Here is a 16,706-nt window from a genome sequence, read left to right as displayed (position 1 = left end):
GTCCCCCGGTTTCTGAGTCCGAGGCCTCTTTTTCCTTATAGAAAAAGGCCTGGTATTTGCCCAGGACCTGGGCCATGGCGCGGCTCCCTGGGACAGCCCCGTGCCCAGCCCAGCAGGGCGTCTCCTAGACGGTGGTTACTCAGCGTGGCTTGGGGCATGATGACAAGTCTCTCGTGTGTGACCAGCCAGGCTGCCGCCTGCTCATTGTTTCCCATCGGGGCTGTTTGGGTGGAGGAGGCAGAACCTGGGGAACGAGCCCAATGATGTGGACAGGATGTGGGGCGTCCTCTTGATGCCCACTGCTGGGCGACAGCCAGCTAGCTGGCGGGTGATGGCACCTGACCTACTTATTTCCTGTGGGGAGAACACTTCTCTCGGCAGTGTGGAAACCGTCAAGCGTCGTTCCCAACCATGGCCACAGGCTGTGCCACACACCTGTCTCGGCCTTGGGTCTCCTCTCCTCGTCTCTCAGCAGGACAGAAACCAAGACCCTCGTCTCGACACTCGGCCTCCGCCACCCACATGGGGGCCACTTGCTTCAAACCCCAGGCTCGGTGCCATGGGTGCAACCTGCCCGCCGCCTCTGGGGACGGAGGGGAACAAGTCCTACTGGATCACCTGCGTCCCCAGAGGAGGTGAAAGCAGGTTGGAGGGGCACGCTGGCCTGTGGCCTGTCACAAGGCGGTAGGGAGGACAGGCCTGACTGCCTCCCCGTCCTCAGGGGAGGGCCGCTCCCTGCAGGTTCCCACACTGGTCCGACCTGTCTGGTGCCTGGTGGAGCACAAAGGACAGCACCCCGTCAGGAGCAGGGTCCCCTGGGGGCCACGAGCCAGGCCACTTTCCGAGAAGCCCAGGCTGTGACCTTTCCAACAGTGAGTGTCACCTGTACCGGCCCACCGCAGGGGCTGGCACACCTGTCCTGGCCCCGGGAGGGCTCGGCCCCGTGAGCAGGGCGCGGCCTGGTGGCTGAGGGGAGCAGCTCGTGTGGCCCGGTGTTCCCTGGGCACAGCCTTGGCCAGTGGACAAGAGGCACCTCCAGCACCTGAGCCCAGAGCCCCCGCAGACGAGTCTGGGAAATCCCCCTCACAGCAAGGCAGCCAGACGACAGCTCACCCCACTTTTCCAGGGAGGCGCAGAGAGGCTCGGTCATCTGCTCAAGACCACACAGCCTTTAAAGGGCAGTGTCAGAATTGGGTCCAGGACCTGAGCCCACAGTCATACCTCAGCCTCCTCAAAAAGGCTCCGTTCAGTGTGTGGGGAGGGCGGGAGGCTGGAGATCCTGCCCCTGGTTCTCAGGCAGGCAGGGTGGGGCGCCAGGAACCCCTGCTGGAGCCAGCCTGGCAGGCCCCACAGCTCAACCCTGGAGCAGCTGTCTCTGTCCAACCAGCTGAACCCCGAAGCAGGCCAGGCTGCCCTGGGGAGTGGGCACAGGCTTCTGCGTGCCTCACCTCCACTCTCCAGAGCAGACGGCCGGGCCTTCTGTCTGTCGGGTTCCCCGTGACTTAAACACGCAGACCTCTCGCCCGCCCAGGGACGCCAACTGCCAGGTTGCTAGCGACTAAAACACCCAGGGGTCACTCCGGGGGAACTGGGCTAACTGGGCTGCGTGAAGTGACCACACAAGAGTCAGAAATGCCTGTGACGGCTCCTCTGACCTTAAGGGTCCACAGAAAGAGCGAGCATGAGCCTAGACGTGCTGACCACTTGGTAAAAGTACCAAGGAGAAGCCATTCAAATGAGGCCAGGGGTCAGGTTTCAGGGGCCAAGTCGAGCCTCATGATGTCTGCTGTCGGCAGGTTGACTGACACCTAGGAAGGCCACACCCCAGGGCAGAGCCAGAGAAGGGGACACAAAGGGAGTTTCCATGGAACATTCTGTCCCCAACAGGGCAAGGGGTAATGTCACAGAGGAACAGGTGGGCGTAGCTCCACCGTGGGGGTGTAGGAAGATTGGGGCTACTGTCCGGGTTACCCAGGCAACCAGATCACAGAGTGAGGATACCACACTGGTCAGAAGGGGAGACAGACAGGGTCACACGCTAGTCTGCCTCCCACCTGTGTCCACCTGCTGGGCGAGTGCCAAGCGTGGTTTCTCCACTGGTGGCGGCAGCAGACGCCCCACCTCCAGCCGAGCACCCACGTGGAGGCCCTCAGCTCACCAGTCCCTGGGTCTGCACCCAGAAACAGTCCTAGGACGGGAGGGGCCACCCGGGGACAGAAGGCACACTGTGACTCATTTGAACAGGGGACGTTTAATATAAAAGAAGGAGCAGCTGTGCTGTGGAATCAGGTCTAAAGAGCTTTCAGAAAACCCTGAGTCGGGGACAGTGCTGGTAAGGAAAGCCCTGGAAGGGAGCCCCTCCAGAGCGGGGAGTCCTCGAAGGCGCGGGGAGTCCTCGAAGGCGCGGGGAGTCCTCGAAGGCACGGCGAGGCCTGGGACGGCGCTCTCTGAGCCAGAGTCACACAGGGTCAGCAGCAGGCAGGACACACCTTCCACGGGCAGGCGGCCGAGGCTGGTGGGTGACCTCCCCGGAGCCGAGCACGGGGAGCCCGTGACCTTAGTTCAGAAAGGCCACAGCTGGGCTGGCTGGTCCTGCACAGGCAGTACCCCTGGGGTCCCCATGCCACACCCCTGGCGGCTGTGCAGCAGGAGCAAAAGGAGACCCACCAGACGCCCTGGCTCTGCGGCGTCCCTCGGGCCCTCCGCTGACCAGCTACCAGTGTGCAGGCGGCGAAGGAGGGCTGTCCCCAGGGCCTGCCCACGGCCACAGAGCGGACGTGAGGTGGGTGTGGGCAGCCTGCTCCATGCAGCTCCTGGTCCCACTTTTCTCTCGAAGGCGTCAGAGCCGTCCTCGCCTTGGGGACAAGATGGCCTGAAGGGCTTCAGCTGCGGTTCGCCTGAGCAGAGCGGCAGCCTGGGCTCCCACGTGAACAGTTACAAAGGGCCGTCCCTCCTGCCCTGGGGGCAGACCAGAGGGCGCCCGCGGCCTGCTGGCGGGAGGCAGCGGTGAACCCAGAACCCCCTGGCACAAGGCCGGGCGCTCTGTCTCAAGGTGAGGGTGCTGGGCTCCCGGAGCTCCTGGGCCCCTAGAAGACCCCGGGCAGCAGGCGGTAGGGCACGGCAGCGGTGTAGCGCTGCCAGTCGCGGCCGTACTTGCTGGCACAGCGGTGCTCATCCCGCAGGCAGCGATGGGTGAGCAGGATGGTCATGTAGATGATGTAGAAGTAGGGCAGCAGGTGGCCGCCGCCACAGGCCAGGCAGTAGGCCAGGCTGCCCATCAGGTCGCCCGTGTAGTTGAAGTGGCGGGCCACGCCCCAGAAGCCCGACACCAGCAGCTTGCTGCGGTGCTTCTGCCCGTTTGCCGACGTGTACACGCACTCGATGGCCTTGGGCTTCCGGCCCCAGATGAGGCAGCGCCCGTCTGTCCGGCGGAACAGGTCCTTCTGATGGTTGGCCATCCGGAAAATGTAGTAGCCCAGCAAGCCCAGCAGCAGCACAGCCACGGCGTGGGGGGTGGACAGCTGCACGGGGTGGTAGACCAGGTACAGGCCCTGCAGGGGCCAGAGGGACGGGTGAGCCGTGCCTCCCAGACATGGGCATGAGCAGGCCTCGGGATGGCCCTGGTCCTGCACTGACCTGGACACAGCACCTACCCAGGCTCAAGCCACTAATCAAGGCCCAGTCCCCAAGGAGGACTGTGCTCCCACAGTTCAGCGCCTGGAAATGGAGGCAGTCCCAGACCCAGCGAGCCCGCGGCCAGCCAAGTGGAGGAGCAGGTCCTGGTGGGCTGCCAGGCCCTGGCAGACCTGCAGTCACCACGACGCCAGGGCCTTTACCCTCACCCCACCCTCTGCCAGGAACAGCTATCTCCTCAGGGCCCTGTGACTGGCTTTGACACCACCTCCCCAGTCGGTCCCAGAGGACGATCCACGCTGTGGCTCCTCACTCCTGCTCAGCCCTGGGGCAGGCCCGGGACTGTGGCGTGGCTGCGGCCTCGTGCATCCCCACTGCCTCAGAGGGCACTTCTGACTGGTATTCTCCACCAGGACGGGCTGCTCAGGACAGGACCCCATAGTAAGTCGGGGAGCCACATAACACAGCACCTTCCCTTCTTCCTAGGAGCGGGGACAACTTCAGTGGCCCCCCAGGGACAGACACCTCGGCACTTGGTGCAGTGTGTGCGCAGGGTCGGCCCTGGGCCCTGGGGTGGTCCCCGAGTCCCGAGAGGCTGGCCAGCCCCGCTCCTCACCTGCAGCGTGTACAGGTAGGGCAGCCAGACGCAGTCGCCCCAGCCCAGGTACCAGCCGAAGTGGTCATGGCAGATGTCGATGGTCTTCAGGTACCAGGTCTCGTTCCAGAAGAAGTCCAGCACGTACAGGGCCTGCGGGACAGGAGCGCGTGGGCCGCCGCCACCCTGACGTCAACCCGCCACGGCACTGCCGGCTCTTCCTGCCATGCTGGGGTGGGGGGAGTCCCCATCACAGGGTCTGAGCCCAGGAGGGGACGAGGAGGGGCCACGGTGGTCAGAAGGAAGGGCTCCTGGCCACGCCCTGGGAGGGGACTCTGGCTCCTGGGCTGCCGAGGCCCGAGGGTCAGAGCTCTGGCCCTCGTCCCTGTGGGCCTCACCTGCAGGACGTTGACCAGGACCATGGAGCTGGTCACCTGGCCGTGGAGTTCCTGCTGCTTAGCTGCAAAGGACAGGTTGATGAGGGTCCAGGCCACGATCCCAGGGCGCCCGTTGAAGAAGAGCTTGAAGTCAAACCACTCCCCGAGGCGGGGGTTGAACTCGATGCCCATCATGTAGTTGTAGAAGAAGTTGCCTGTGAACTTGCTGCAAACAGAGAAGGACGCGCTCACCACAGGCCTCTCGCACCCACCGCGCCTCGCTGTTGTGGGAGGTGCCTGTGGTGGTGGGTTAATGAGTGGCCTAGGTGACACCCTGGCACGGGCCACCCGGAGCCACACAGAGCCTTGGGACGCTGAGGTTCCTGCCCCAGCCTGGCACCCTCTTTTGCTATCACTCCACGAGCAGGGGCCCAGCAGAGACGTCCCCAGCTGGAGCTCCTGGGTCCTCCTGGCCCTCACCGCCATGCCCTGATGCAGGCACGGGGAGCTGCACACCAGCCCCGCCAAGACTTCACTCTGCACACGGCACACGGCACAAAGCAGACCTGGGGCCCAGGGACAGTGGCAGTGTAAACTGTGACCTGTAGACTAGGAGAGCCAGAGCCTGGGTCCCAGGGGGTCCCCCTTGCTGCACAAGATCCACAGCCATGTGTGACCTTGGTCCCTGACCCACAGCCCAGCCTCAACCACACCACCCACACGCAGACCCTGCTGCGCACAAACAGGGATTAATCAGAACACCAAGTTTTTACGTCCAGTTCCCTCGGTCGGGCTGTTAGAGCAGGTGATGATTATAAAGCACAGAGTGACCTCTGGGAGCCGCGGGAGGCCAGTGATAACACACTTTATAAAACAGATCATCAAAAACTAACAACAACAACAAAAACACCATCATCCAGAGATATCTCCAAGAGCCTAAATGTAACAATTATTGGAATACACTTTGTTTTGCTGGATCCCCAGACTGAACTGTGAGCCCCACTATTTAGAGTGTCTACAAGAAGCACCCACCAAACATCTATTGATGAAAAGTTGGATAAATGGGTAGATGGACATATAGGAAGGCAGATAGATGGATGGATGGATGGATAGGTGAATAGATGGATGGGTAGATGGGTGGATGGATAGATGGTTGGGTGGGTGGATGGATGGATGGGTAGATGGATGTATGTGTAGATGGGTGGATGATGGATGGATGGGTGGATGGATGGATGTGTAGATGGGTGAATGAGTAGATGGATGGATGGATAGATGGATGGATGGGTGGGTAGATGGATGGATGGGTGGGTGGGTGGATGGGTAGATGGATGGATGGGTGGGTGGGTGGATGGATGGGTGGGTGGGTGGATGGATGGGTGGGTGGGTGGATGAATGAATGGGTAGATGGGTGGATGGATAGATGGATGGATGGGTGGGTAGATGGATGGGTAGATGGATGGATGGGTGGGTAGATGGATGGGTAGATGGATGGATGGGTGGGTGGATGGATGGATGGGTGGGTGGGTGGATGGATGGGTGGGTGGGTGGATGAATGAATGGGTAGATGGGTGGATAGATGGATGGATGGATGGGTGGGTGGGTGGATGGATGGATGGATGGGTGAACACGTGAATGAATGGATAGATGGGTGAGTGAGTGGAGAGAAGGGTGGATGACGGAGGCATAGGTGGATGGGTGGGCGATGAGAAGCCAGCCCACGGCTTCCTTAGGAGTGGATGCAACCATCAGGGAAGCAGTCACCTCAAGCTGCTGAGATAAGACTTCCCTAAGACCACTTGAGGTGCCCCCAGGAAGTCCAAAGACATGGGCAATAGTCTGTCCTTGCTCCCAGAGAAGTGGTCTGTGGTGTCCCTGCTCCCTGACGACCCTATAAATGAAGACTCAGCCACTCTCTTCTCAAGGCACAAGAGAGCACCCGACGTGTAGAAAGGACATGCCCCAGAGTCACAGGACTCCCGCCCACTGCCTCCCACGCGGAGTCTCAGTCCTCGGGCGCCAAGACCTCCTAGCCCAGGGCAGTGGAAACAGGCAGGGTGGAGGCCTTCCCCGCCCACTTTGGGTCTGACCAGCTCCTAGGGAACCTACCAGTCCTCGGCATTAGTGGGGAAGAAGTAGCCCTTGATCATGGCGAACGTGGAGACGGTGTAGCCCAGGAAGTTGGCGCACCAGAGCAGCGGTATCCAGTTGTCAAAGATGATGGTGGGGGAGAACCAGGACAGGAGGTGGGAGTTGGCAAACCAGAGGAGATGCGTTATGAGCCAGGCCTGCAGGCCGTTGACCTGGTACTTGTTCACGGCGCCTGCGGGGAGGGCGAGACACACGGGAGCCCTTCCTGACCTGCACCGGTGGCTTGGCTGCCTGTCCCTGCCTGGTCGAGGCCCTACTTGCTCCCTGGGTCCCCTGTCCAAGGAGCCTGGGGGCCAGCCCAGAGGGAGCTACTTCCAGGTTCACCAGTCGAATGGCCAGCAGCACCCCTCAGACTGCAGAAGGGAGGGAGGCCAGCCCTCTCCCTTGGCCGATTCTCCTTAACTGGTCACAACTGAGCCATGGGCCTGGGGTTTGTCCGGAGGGGCAACAGGCGCAGAGTAGGATTGTCCCCATGGGTCCCAGGCTCCCCTGGTGAGTGCCCGGAGCCCGCCAGCCTCCCCCCAGGCAGGAAGCTCTGTGGGCAGAGACAGGGAGGACGTCCAAACCACATGCCCCTGTGCAGCCTGAAGCTGGACAGAGGTGGGTTTGGGTCGAGACGTTCAGGGTGTGAGTTAGGAGGCCACTCCATGGATCTGCCATGGGACTGGGCAGAGTGTGGGGGCCAGGGGCCCCTCCTGACTGAGGAAGGGATTTCAGCCTCCCACGGGGACAATGGCTGCCCTCTTCTACCCAGAGGCCCGGTGCCGTGGACAGTTCCCAGTAAACTCATTCCCCTCACAAGTGGTCTTTGGGACAGACTTGGCTTGGGAGGGCCAGCCCGGGACATGGAAGCACAGGGCAGCCAGCGCCTGGATGCCACTGGCCCGGGCAGGGCCCAGGGTGTGGGCAGGTGGACGGGGGTACCTGCCGGGGTCACGGCCCCTTCTTGCACTCCTCCTACGTAGCCCGGCAGGAACCTGTGGCAGAAGTCGGGAAGCATCGTGTACAGAAGCACCTGGGAGACACAGCGCCCAGCCCAGTGACCGGCAGCCCACAGCATGATGGGGTGGTCCACTGCTGCGTCACCGGCAGAGCAGGACCCGGGGCTGGGGCCGTGCCCCACACAACAGCGTCTACTCCACAAGAGCCTCGGCTCCCGGGAGCTCGGGCTGCAGGCCTAGCAGAGGTTCCCGAACCAGCACCCACCCTGGAATGCGCCCCAGACACCCTGACAGCCCAGCTACCCCGGGACACTCTGTCCTTCCTAGTCCCCTATGGGGGCTCAGGAGGCTGAGGCAGGAGGCTCGCAAGTTCCAGGCCAGTCTCAGCAACTTAGCAAGGCCCTAAGCAACTCGGCAAGACCCTGTCTCAAAAAACAAAAAGGGCTGAGGACGTGGCCCTGGGAAGCCACCCTTCCTGGTGGCCTCCTGGATTGGGGGCCAGCGCCATCACAACAGAGCCAAGGACATCCTTGAGCAGGACCCAGGGGACGTGTGGGGAAACACTGGCCTGGCCTTCTGCTCTGCAGTGTCCACTGGGGGCTGGGACACTCCTGAGCCAACGGACGCCCCCGCCCCGTGTCTCCACCACGCCCTGCGGCGTCCCAGGAACGTGACTGTCCCCGACTCAGGACCCCACATCCCAGTCAGAGGCAGGAGAGCATGACCCCTGCAGCGACCCCAGGCAGGGTCTGACCTGGAAGGCCACCCACGAGGTGTAGAGCAGGGCGGCTCGCGTGGTCACCGGCGGGGTCTTGGCCCAGATGTCTGCCAGGCTAGCACGGCCGGCGGCGATGTCCAGCAGGGGCGCGGTCAGCGAGCAGCTGTACTGGTCGCACGCCATGATGAAGTAGTACACGATGAAGGGCGCGAAGAGCAGCAGGAGCACAACGCTGGCCAGGGAGAACCAGTCCACCTCCCTGCGGGAGGCCGGCGCTCAGCAGGCCACCTCCCTGGGCCGCCGTGTGCGCCCTGCCCGAGCCAGCCAGCCGCTGGTGACAAGGCTCCAGCTCTGCAACCCTCCCGCCGCTGGGGCGCGCTCCTCGGAGATGGGCAGGGCCAAGGGCACCCACAGAGCCCAGGGCCCTTCGTGGCCCCCAAGACCTGCCCTGTCCCAGGCCAGGGAGGACGCTCCACCTGCACCACGGCAGGCCACCGAGGGCACGCAGGGCCCCGCTGCTCTGCAGGAGGTGACAGGGGTTGACATCCCCATCCAAGCCCCAAGTGACCAGAAGCTGGAACTCAGAGGGCACGCATGGTGCCAGGTGAAAAGGTCCACGTCTGGCTCACGTGGCCAGTCGGCTCACAGTGCAGGGGTTACAAGCACTGTGCCAAGTCACCCGCGGTCATGGGGACGAGGGGCCACGCGGTACGCGTGAAGCTCGGGCCCCGCGCCTCGGTACCCACACGCAGATATCCCACCCCCAGAGCATCGGTCGGAAGCCCCCACGGTACCAAGCGTCGTGGAAAAGGGACGGTCACCGAGATGGGCCTGCTCCCCTGCTCCAGCCCTCACTTCCCCCCTGGGCTGAGGGCGCAGCGCTCAGGTGGAGACCTGAGAGGACGGGGTGACCTCACCAGGCGCGGCCCCACTGGCCTTGAGTCGCTGCCTTGCCGTTGGTGACGCGGCCGGGACTCCCGGGCTGGGGAGCGCTGGGCTGGGATTTGGCGGCCATCGGGTCCTGGAGGAAGACAGACGTCCTGCTCAGTGGTCCCTGAGGACAGGACCCCGCTCTGCCAGGAGCACGGCCAGGGCTCGCGGGCCACCCGTGCCTGGCCCCCTTCCGCTCCTTCCTGACAGCAGGCTCCAGGTGGGACAGGCAGCTTTCGGGCTCAGGGCCCCCCCCCCCAGGCCTCCCGTCTCCCCTGTTAGGAGGCAGCCTCCCCGGGCAGGCACTGGGCCTGTCCATCTCCCCGCCAGGAGCCAGAGACACACAGCGCAGTGTCCTACAGACAGAAGGGAGGAAACTGTTTCCCAGGTCCCACTGCCTGGGGAAGCTTCCCACACATCTTAAAAGTGCTTGGAAAGCTGGACACGGTGGCGCACACCTGTCATCCTAGCAGCTTGGGAGGCTGAGGCAGGAGGATCATGAGTTCAAAGCCAGCCTCAGCAACTTAGTGAGGCCTTAAGCAACTCAGCAAGTCCCTGTCTCTAAATAAAATACAAAAACGGGCTGGGGGGGCTGGGGCTCAGTGGTAGCGCGTTTGCCTGGCATAGGTGAGGCACTGAGTTCGATTCTCAGCACCTCATCTAAATAAATAAAAATAAAGGTCTATCAACAACTGAAAAGATATTCTTAAAAAAAAAAGGTGAGGGGTGGGGCAGCTAGGGATGTGGGTCAGTGGTTAAGTGCCCTGGAGTTCAATCCCTGGTATCAAAAGAAAAAAAAAAAAACACTCAGAGAACCTGGTCAAGAACCACGGAGCCTTGGACTTCCCAACAGCAAACAGATGGCAGAAGACAACAATGAGACTCTCTAAAACTCCAAGGGAAACTTTCTCTCCATCTAGAATTCGATCCGAGGTCATCCAGAGCCTGGGGATCTAGAGAACGGCTCAGTGGAAGGGCAATCCAGGACAACAGCTACAGAGCAGGAGCGCAGAAACCACCCACACGTGTAAGACAAATGGCTCAGAAAGAAGGAAATGAAGTCCATCGATTCTGCTGTGTTTGGGTGTGTAGAAAAATTAGTGCCAGTTCCATTAGAACGTTCAGGAAAAAAGAAATTAATGGTAGATGCATAAAAAACTTAGCAAGTGCACAAAATGAGGCGATCACTAACCCCAGGAAAAATAGAAAGCCATACAATGGAAGAAAAAGAGACCAAACCATAAGATAGTGCATGCTGCAGTTTGAGTCACATGGAATCTCAAGCTGAAATTTAATTCTCATTGTGAGCTACTAAGAAGGTGGAAACTACCATGGGATTTAGAGGCGAGACCTTTCACAGAGGAGCAAAGCTACATGGGGCAACAAGAGCAAAGGCCTAATCTGATGGAACTGTGGCTTTAAAAGGAGAGGAAAGACCTTGGATAGGAGCTCTGTCTCACATGTGATTGATTTCTTGTGCCACCTCTGGACTCTGCAGAATCCCCACCAGTAGGAAGGTGCTTACCTGACAGTTACCCAATCTTGAACTTCCCAGCTTATAGGAATATAAGCTCGATAAACCTTTATTCTTTATAAATTACTCTGCCTATGGTATTTAGTTGTAGCAACAGAAAACATTCTAAAGCAGAACATTACTTGGCTCAACAATAAATGATATTAGTTCCACCACAGCAACGTAGCCTCATTAACTACTGGATGTGTCCAAGGAAATCTGTGAAGCTGGGAGGGACTGAAGCAAATTGCCATGAGCAGGCACCAACAACACAAAAACAGAAAAGAGAATGCAAGGTGCTTGCTGGGACAAGTGAGTGGCATGTGGGATGCCACACAGGGCTGTCTCTTCCCTCTGTCGAAGCTTTTAACACTGATTTCTTTCTCTTCTCTCTGTCGAAGCTTGTAACACTGATTTCTTTCTCTTCTCTCTGTCGAAGCTTGTAACACTGATTTCTTTCTCAAGAGTGACCATAAATTACTTTCTAAAAATTCACATTCATCCAAAAATTTCCCATGGTGCAGGCGCAGTGGCGCACACCTGTAACCCTAGCGACTTGGGAGGCTGAGACAGGAAGATCCCAAGTTTGAGAAAAATAAATTAACGTAAATAAAAAGGGCTGGGGATGTGGCTGAGGGGTTCAATCCCAGGACCAACAAACACATAGATAAAACCGCCACGTTGGAAGGCGTTTCCATCTCGCAGGGGACAGTCCTGCCCCATTCCCAGCCAAAGCCCACCAAGTCAGTGCCCACCTCGGATCTCCAGTATTCATGCCAATCCACGTGAAACCCAAGGGCCCCCACGCACCTCTGCCTCGTGGAAGGGCCCACAGAGGGACTGGCACTGCACTACCTCCTGATTATCTAACGTCCAGAGAGTCACCGAGGGAAAGAGACCCTCAACTTGAGAACCAGGTGAAAAGCCAAGGGACGATGTTACCAAGAAGGAAAAGCAAGTCTCCCTGGATCAGAATAAAACCAGGTAAATGCGTTCAGCTGGCTCAGAGTCCAGGACCCAAGTCACCTTCTGTCCTGGGCACTGAATGCTGTCGTAGGCACTTGGGCACCAGCCTTGCTGGGAGGGGAGGGCGGCGGGGTCGAGGGGACTCCTGAGAAGCCCTGGCAGCAGCTGAGAGCCCTCAGCGGGTCTCCCAGTTGGTTCTCGTGTTTTCAAAGCCGCCAGGCCGCTGCTTATTCCCTACCTTCCACCTCTGGCCCGGCGGCTTCAGGTTGAAGGTTTCCTTCTTGGACTGGCCTTGACCGGCTCAGGATCTGAGGTTTCCAGACCTGCTTGGTCCTTCAGCAGCCGAGTGAAGCCCTGCAGGGGAGACAGAGACGTCAGAACCAGGGACGTGACAGGCAGGGTCGAGGGAGGGCACTCAGTTCCACGCTGGAGCACGCAGGGGCTACGCAGGCCCGTCTGGGGCCAGGGGCACCGACTCCTCCACCTGGTGCGGCATCTGGTGGGGGTGGTGGGGACTGAAGCGTGGGAGGTCCGCAGGTCTTGGAGCCCATGCTGCCTGGAAACGCACCTTACATGGGACCCTCGTGGGCAGGGCTGGCCAGCAGCTCCGTCCACCGAAACCCCCCCAGGACATCGGCCACCTGAACCTCGCATAGTCCATGGGCACACTCTAGAAGCCACGGGGGGACCTGGGCGGCGGGACTCAGTGACCTTCACGGAGTCCTGTGGCATCAAAGCCCGTGCTCCTGGGGATCTGCGGGGGTCGCCCTTTGAGACGGATAAAGGGGGCTGAGCGTCCAGCGTGTTCAACCCAACCATGGAGACTCGGGTCCTCTGGAAGAAAGGACTCGCGGCTCCATTACAGAGGCTGGCCAAAGGCCAAGGACCTTCTTGGGACAGATTCCTGAAGCCACCTGTAAGATGGCCAGACAGCAGTCAGGAAAACGTCCACCAGACCCAGGGGTCCAGGGCGTCCCGTGGTAGATTTTTGGGACAGGAAGCACATCGTACAGAGCTGAAGCTGGCTGGACACAGGGGCAGGGCCACAAGAAACAGCTAGTCCTGGGGCAGAGGAGGGTCCCGAGGTTTCTGCTGCTGCTGCTGCTTGTGGGTGGGTTCCAAAGGCAGAACGGGGTTCGGCCCGCAGGGGGTCCTCAGCGCGGGGGGTGGAGGAGGGCCGGGCCTTTTCTTTTTCTGTACAGGTTTAGCTTGAAGCGGGCTCACGGGAGCTGCCTTTCCCTCCCCGCCCACATCTCTTGCCTGCAACTTTCTTTAGGAATCTCAGGGTTCCCCTCACACACATGGGAACAGAGGAGGCAGGCAGAGGGACGGGTCCCACGACACCAGCCTGAGAACTCTGCTCCTGGGGCCTGGGATGACTCCGCCCGCGGTGGCTTTTTGACATCCTGAGGGTCACCACAGCAGGGCAGGTGGTGGCTGGCCCAATGGCCCCACCGAGGCTGACAGCTCCCAGTGTGCTCAGCCCCATGGCTAACATTCCCCACCTGAACACCTCGAGGTGCGTGACTCAACCCTGACCGAGGTCTCTAAGCCTCAGCTCCCTCTTCTGCAAAGTAGCCACGTCTCCCACTTTGTTAAGTGAGAAGTGAATGGGATCATGGGTGCCAGGGGCTCAGGGCCACACTGGACTCCCGAGTGTCCACCTGAGAGTCAGCCTTCACCCTCACTATCAGCAGCAGCCAGGGTTGGGGGCAGCTCCTCCAGGTGAGACTGGCAGAAGCAGCTACAAAATCAGCTGGCTCCAAAGACCTGGGGGGCCAGCACAGAGCATTCTGGTATCAACTGCAAAGCACATCAGCCCTGAGCTCCGTGGCTTCAAACAACAGATCTTTGTGAAGTGCCAAGGCACACACTGGTCATCCCAGTGATGCTGGAGGCTAAGGCAGGAGGACCTCTAGTTGAGGCCAGCCTCAGCAAACTTAGCGAGACCCTGTCTCAAATGGATAATACAAAGAGCTAGGGATGCCGGCCAGTGGTAGGGCACCCCTGGTTCAGGCCCCAGTGCCACAGAAAACCACAGATTTTCTTCATCTGCTCATGGTTTCTGCAGGTCAGGAGTCTGAGCAGAAGGCCTTGGCGGGGGGCCCCTGCAGCCAGCCACGTGCAGCCAGCGCTTAGCTTCCAGGGCTCCAGTGCAGGCCGGCGGTGTTCCCCACAGCAAGGTGGCCTCAGGCCCTGCGTTTACAAGGAAGTACGGCAGAAGGAGGCTGCCCTTTCTGAGTGGCTGAGAGGACTGTGACATCACTCCCACCAAATCCGATTGGCCACAGGCTCCCTGTCACTCAGACTCCACCTCTAGATGGAGGATGGCCAGGTGCTGAAACCAGAGCTCTGTTGGTGACACCACCTGTCTGTCACTACTCATTTAGCCCTCACCCAGGGCCAAGGGCCCTCTGGACACGAACTCTCACACCTGCCTGGAGGGTGGGACTGCTCCTGCTAACAGACCCTGGGGACTGCAGCCCAGCTGCGACACAGGGGGGCAGGGGTGGGGGTGGAGTAACATCTGATGGTGAGAGAAGGTCCCAAGGCCTGCGCTGGGCACTGCTCTGGGGACCTGCCATACGGGAACACGGTTATTTGGCTGAAGCATCATGGGAGGAACAAGAGGTCCAATTTAGCAGTGCACGCGTCTCGGAGTGGTAGACACAGGCCTGCCCCAAATGGGGTTTCAAGATGAAAGAGAAAGACGCGACCCGGGCGGGCAGGGGGCGGGAGCCCTCCTGTGTGAGGCCACTGGCCCCGTGTGTGCAAGTACTCACCCTGGGAGATATTCAGAGGGCTGCAGGGACTAGCAGTGCCCTGGGAACACTGATAACGTCCAACAGGAGACCAGACCAGAAATGGGGCCTCACACAGGGTGGAGAAGGACACGCCCCTGTGTGTCGGGACAGAGGGCAAGGTACAGAGAGTACCACTGGGAGAGTCTCACACCAAGGCCTGAAACGGCGTGGGAGGCTCTGTGTCTGGCTTTGCTCCCTCTCTCCTACAATAATGAAAACTTCCAACAAATCTGGGAACACTTGTGTCTCTAGGGAGTCAGCGAGGTCATGGGCACCCTGTCTCCATACCCACGGCATGGTGAGGCAGGTTTGGGGGTGATCCTTGGGTTTGCCTGTACCTTTTCCCACTGGTGATCCTCCGTGGGTCCCCCAGAGACTCTCAAGCCACACCGGCTCAGTGTCAGGGTGCTAGCCGTCCCTTCAGGCTCTGCACTCACCTAGAGAGGCTGGGTGCCTGCCGGGAACTGACAGCCTCTGAGGTCTCAGACATGGGCGTGAGCGCTACATGGAGGGAATGCCCACAGGCCCTGCTCCCTGATTCTCAAGGTTAAACTCCTATTTTGATGGGAGTTACAAGGTTTCTGCTTCTCACAAGTCACAGGATATATACTCACTGAGTAAGAGTATAAGTCAAACATAGAAGGAGGGGAAAAAAGAAAGAAAAACCTCTTTCTCCTTCCAATCCATCCCCCAGGCATCATTAAACTTTGGTGTATATTTTCCCACCAATTATGTATCACCTAACACATCCACTCTCTCTCCTTTCTTTCCCCAAATCCTTTTGCCACCGGGTTCCACTGGGGCACACCTGTGCTTGGCTGGCGGTGTGCCGGTTGTAGATCTCCTACCTGCAGCAACTGCAGGGAAGGGTTGTGTTGGAAGCGATCCCAAGAGTCAGACACTGGTTATTCCTGACTTTCACTCTACAAACCATCCCAATTGTTAGGAGAAACAAGTCCTGCAGGCGGAACTAGTGCCCATCCTCAGCACGGCCACTGCCACCCACCTGGTGGTCTTCCAGGGCTTGGGGCTGTCCAAGCCACCCCTGGCCTTTCTGTCCCCAAGCTTCCCAAATTCCTCACTCCGGCCATACAACCCACATATTTCTTGAGAGAATAAATAGCAGTATTCACAATTCGGCTGAAAGGAGATTCACCAAGTCGTAGCAGGAGAGGGTCATTACCTAGGGTAACAGGGTGGGCCAAGGAGCATCCCCACACCTGCCCCTCCTCACCTGAGCACCGGCAGCTGCTCACCTGCGAGCTGGACCTTCGCTACAGCTGCCCGGGCCCCTCTCCACCGGCCCCACCTCACCAGAGCGCTAGTCCATCTCCACACCCGAGGGAGCATCCCGCTCCCAACAGCGCACCCCCACCAGGGCCCACGACCCGCTCACCTGCGCGCTCTCCTGGGCACCCCAAGACGCCGGCGCGGCAGGTCTCCAGCCAATCCCGCCCGCGCGCTGGACAACTCCGCAGCCCCCCGCCCCCGGGCGACATATTGCGATAGGCGACCAATCAGAGGCGGTGCTTGTGCGGCGGGCGTCCCCGAGCTCCGCGATTGGGCGAGGCACCTGAGCTGACTCCCGGCCCACCGCTCCGGCCACTTGGCGGCTACGGGCGCGAGATTGACGGCCCCTGCCGCCCGCCTTCGCCCCGCCCAGGCTCCGGCCCCGCCGGCTGGATTGGCTCCGCGGGGCTGCGAGCGGGGGGCGGTCACCTGGCCCGCCGGGGCTGGGTCGCAGAAAGGGGCGGGGACTGCTGGGACGGAGCCGGGAGGCCTCGTGGCCGCGGGTCGGCCGGGCGGCGTGCGTCTCCCGGTGCCTCGGTGTCTTCTCTGCAAGGATGCTCCACGCTTTCGAGCTCGGCGTGACCAGCAAAGAGCAAATCGGGCCCAATTCCTGCTCTTGAGCTCACCTTCTGGGGGAGCGGAGGGGACATTTTCCTATGTTACCAAAATGAAATGACCAATACACCGGTGTCCAGAGGTGAGAAATGGCACCGAAAAGTCCAGCCGTGTAAGAATCCCGGGGGACAGGGCAGCAGCTTTACTTAGGGGTCTCCGGGCGGATTGGCGGGCTG

At 60.3% G+C, this 16,706-nt stretch overlaps 1 protein-coding gene across 2 annotated transcripts; it reads right to left on the bottom strand.

Moving 5' to 3' along the window:
* Nucleotides 1–2,255: 2,255 nt before the first annotated feature.
* On the bottom strand, nucleotides 2,256–16,110 carry Dhcr7 (7-dehydrocholesterol reductase). Of its 2 annotated transcripts, none has more exons than XM_026411289.2 (9): nucleotides 16,022–16,110; nucleotides 12,060–12,175; nucleotides 9,330–9,433; nucleotides 8,449–8,671; nucleotides 7,678–7,768; nucleotides 6,712–6,925; nucleotides 4,627–4,831; nucleotides 4,250–4,381; nucleotides 2,256–3,551 (listed from the first exon to the last, which is right to left on the bottom strand). In XM_026411289.2, the coding sequence occupies exons 3-9, from the start codon at nucleotides 9,425–9,427 to the stop codon at nucleotides 3,087–3,089; spliced, it is 1,428 nt and encodes a 475-aa protein (XP_026267074.2). In that variant the 5' UTR covers nucleotides 9,428–9,433; nucleotides 12,060–12,175; nucleotides 16,022–16,110; the 3' UTR covers nucleotides 2,256–3,086. The 2 variants fall into 2 exon arrangements, with proteins under 2 accessions (XP_026267074.2, XP_026267075.2); XM_026411290.2 differs by lacking the exon at nucleotides 16,022–16,110 and adding an exon at nucleotides 15,860–16,005.
* Between the last annotated feature and the right edge of the window lie 596 nt (nucleotides 16,111–16,706).

This window comes from Urocitellus parryii, chromosome 4, assembly GCF_045843805.1.
Source record: "Urocitellus parryii isolate mUroPar1 chromosome 4, mUroPar1.hap1, whole genome shotgun sequence".
In the NCBI taxonomy this organism is placed as follows: Eukaryota; Metazoa; Chordata; class Mammalia; order Rodentia; family Sciuridae; genus Urocitellus; species Urocitellus parryii.
Note: the sequence above shows the minus strand (reverse complement) of the source record. Positions and strands in the feature narration are given on the sequence as shown.